Genomic DNA, 1,606 nt, shown 5'->3' on the forward strand with positions numbered 1-1,606 from the left:
AATGTTTCTAAATGTTTCATGTAGAAGAAGCACGGACCCTGTATTTTGTTTCTTTCACTCAAGAGACATGTATAAAGCATTTCCTATTTGGCACTATTCCAGGTGCAAAGCTGTTGTTATTGGGTGTTATCAATTCGATTTTCAATACTGTGACCTCATGTAGCAAAGTAGAACTGTTCTACAGGATTTTCTAGGCCATAATCTTTATGAGAGCTGATTGTCAGGTCTTTCTCCCACAAAACCACTGGATGACTTCAAACTGCCAACCTTTTGGTTAGCAGCTGCGAGCTTAACTGTTGTGCCATTAGGGTTCCTTCAGGTGCAGAGAGTGGGGAGCAAATATGGGTAAGACATACACACTGGGAAGACCAGGTTCCTAAGGTCCTTGTTTCTACTCAACCATGAACATTGCATTTCTTGGCTTGGCCTTGCTCATAGAAGTAAATCACCTGGTCAACACCTACAGTCTCACCTGCTCCCTGATGCCTTCCCACGAGCACATCTGCTCCGGCCATGCAGCCCATTCCCAGGATGCAGACGACAATGCCGATGAAATGCACAGCCTTGTACCGAATCAGCAGGAAGAACCAGGAAAGCAAAATCACCACCGGGATCACAAAACAATCCAGGAGCTATTGGGAGGGAGGAAGAGTAGGAGAAGTTGGTTATGTGATAGAGAAAAATAATTCAGCTCTGTGTAAAGGGTTATATGTTTCCCCTGATCCTGAATTTCTCTTTGTATAAAACCAGAATTGATGTAGTTAAAACAGACTCTTTGAAACAAATGCAAATTAACTACTTTTTCATTTAATTGTAAACATCCTCCAAGCCTCAAAATCAGTAAGACAGGCTAACAGCAAGGCAAAGATTCCTCTGTCCCTTCTGTGTCTGGGGCAGCTCTGCCTCTTGTCTTCCTCAGAACGATGGCTGACTGCATGTGAACACACGAGGGAAGAGGTAGATATGCCAAACCATTTCAGATTGTCCAGTACCTTAGCAGAACATCTGGGAAGGGACAGTGAGAGTAAAGAGGTCTTACAGTGCTTTATAAATTATTAGACTATAGACAAAAGAACATCTAGAAGTTTAATTTCTCTCAGACCATTGTCTCTCTACCACCAGTAAGTTATAATAAGTAATTTATAGTAAGTTATGTCCATGTGACTTACAGACAGCTTGTACTTACCATTTGTGGTTCTTATTTGTTAGGGACTATCATGTTGGTTCTGCCTCATAGTGACCCCATGAACAATAGGATGAAAGATTGCCTGGTCCTGTGCCATACTCACAATTGTTGCTATGTTGCAGCCACTGTGTCAATCCATCTCATTGAGGGTCTTCCTCTTTTTCATTGACCCTCTATCTTTACCAGGGTCTGGTCCCTCCTGATAACGTGTTCAAAGCACATGACATGAAGTTTCATGATCCTAGCTTCTAAGAATCATTCTGGCTGTACTTCTTCCAAGACATTTGTTCATTCTTCTGGCAGTCCATCGTATATTCAATATACTTTGCTAACAATAACTCACAGCCACTCCTCGGAAGGAAGATGGGGCAATCTACTTCTGTAGTGATACTGCCTTGGAAACCCAAGGAGGGGTCGCTA

The 1,606-nt window shown here is 42.4% G+C and overlaps 1 protein-coding gene across 1 annotated transcript in view; it reads right to left on the minus strand.

Moving 5' to 3' along the window:
• The window catches only part of SLC35F1 (solute carrier family 35 member F1), a 654,684-nt gene that overhangs the window by 90,759 nt on the left and 562,319 nt on the right, over positions 1 to 1,606 (minus strand). Inside the window, exon 4 of the mRNA XM_007954195.1 lies at positions 473 to 632. Coding sequence (XP_007952386.1) covers positions 473 to 632 — 160 coding nt within the window. The remainder of the gene's footprint in view (positions 1 to 472; positions 633 to 1,606) is intronic.

The sequence above is a fragment of the Orycteropus afer genome, unplaced genomic scaffold, assembly GCF_000298275.1.
Source record: "Orycteropus afer afer isolate SDZICR_OR568_19922 unplaced genomic scaffold, OryAfe1.0 scaffold00441, whole genome shotgun sequence".
Taxonomy (NCBI): domain Eukaryota; kingdom Metazoa; phylum Chordata; class Mammalia; order Tubulidentata; family Orycteropodidae; genus Orycteropus; species Orycteropus afer.